The 1,031-nt window shown below is 51.9% G+C and overlaps 1 protein-coding gene across 1 annotated transcript; it reads left to right on the top strand.

The window, feature by feature from the left end:
- DQ04_22351000 (hypothetical protein) lies at window positions 1–407 on the top strand (the record flags this gene model as incomplete). Its single annotated transcript, XM_009318091.1, has 1 exon — window positions 1–407. A coding segment is annotated over one exon (407 nt), but the record flags the coding sequence as incomplete, so codon positions are not given.
- Between the last annotated feature and the right edge of the window lie 624 nt (window positions 408–1,031).

Raw genomic sequence — 1,031 nt, 5'->3', positions numbered from 1 at the left:
ACACCGCCACCGTGCGGGTACGGGTAAGCGCCTCAACGCGACATCCTACACCACCAACGCCACTCACTCAGGCACCTCAACAAAAGGGAAAGAAGGACTCAGGAGACAAAAGGAGCACAACCAACAACTTGGCTGAGCCACATTGGCACAGTGCAGCACACACAACCAACGCCACTCCCCGCAAATCACCATCAAAGTATGAAATACAATTACGTTTTCTATTACCTCGCATGGAGGGTCTGTGTCGGTTGCGCAGCAGACACCCCACGCTAACTGTTACATCTCGGCTCCCACACGAGGGGCAATCCGACACTCTGGCACCATCACCGGCAGGCTGCATGCATGAAATTGTACCTGCAGCAACTCACCACAGACAATACTACATCTTTCCAAAGGATGATGTTTAAAACATTTCATGAGAAAATACGCAGCAATGGCACAGTGCAGCACACACAGACAACGCCACTCCTCGCAATGCACAGCATAAAGCAGCCTGCTTTCCTCACGAATAAAAAACCAAAAATCTTATCTAAATCGATCCGAAAACCTTTCACACTATCTTTTGAAGAAGCGCCACCAGCCTCCACTCCCTGGGTGGCGCAAACAAAATAAAACCGGAACATAATGACGCAGTACGACAACAACGCCCATCTACGCGGGCATCTTAACGTGAATAGTGACGATCGACTCGTCAGCGCTCATAGAAAGATCATCCACCATCAACGACTGACGACCGAACACGCTTCTCCTTCTCTGTCCTCCACCCAGCCAGCTTCCCGCCTTCGAGCTCTTGCTCGCAGCAGCTGAATAAAGAGAAAGTTGGTCAGCATAGGTGCCGTCGGCGCTCGAGAATCCCAGCGACCCACCACCATTCACAAGAGCCTTTCGATCCATCACAAGGGAGATCTTCATCGCCAACCGCTGCATAATCTCACGGCAGTAATAGTCTTCACTCACCGACGCAGTTTTCCGCGGCACACGGACAGTCCAACGCTGGCACAGTGACTGGAGCAACTTCAGCCGCCGTGACG

Source organism: Trypanosoma grayi, assembly GCF_000691245.1.
Source record: "Trypanosoma grayi strain ANR4 Tgr_2235_V1, whole genome shotgun sequence".
Classification (NCBI taxonomy): domain Eukaryota; phylum Euglenozoa; class Kinetoplastea; order Trypanosomatida; family Trypanosomatidae; genus Trypanosoma; species Trypanosoma grayi.
Note: the sequence above shows the minus strand (reverse complement) of the source record. Positions and strands in the feature narration are given on the sequence as shown.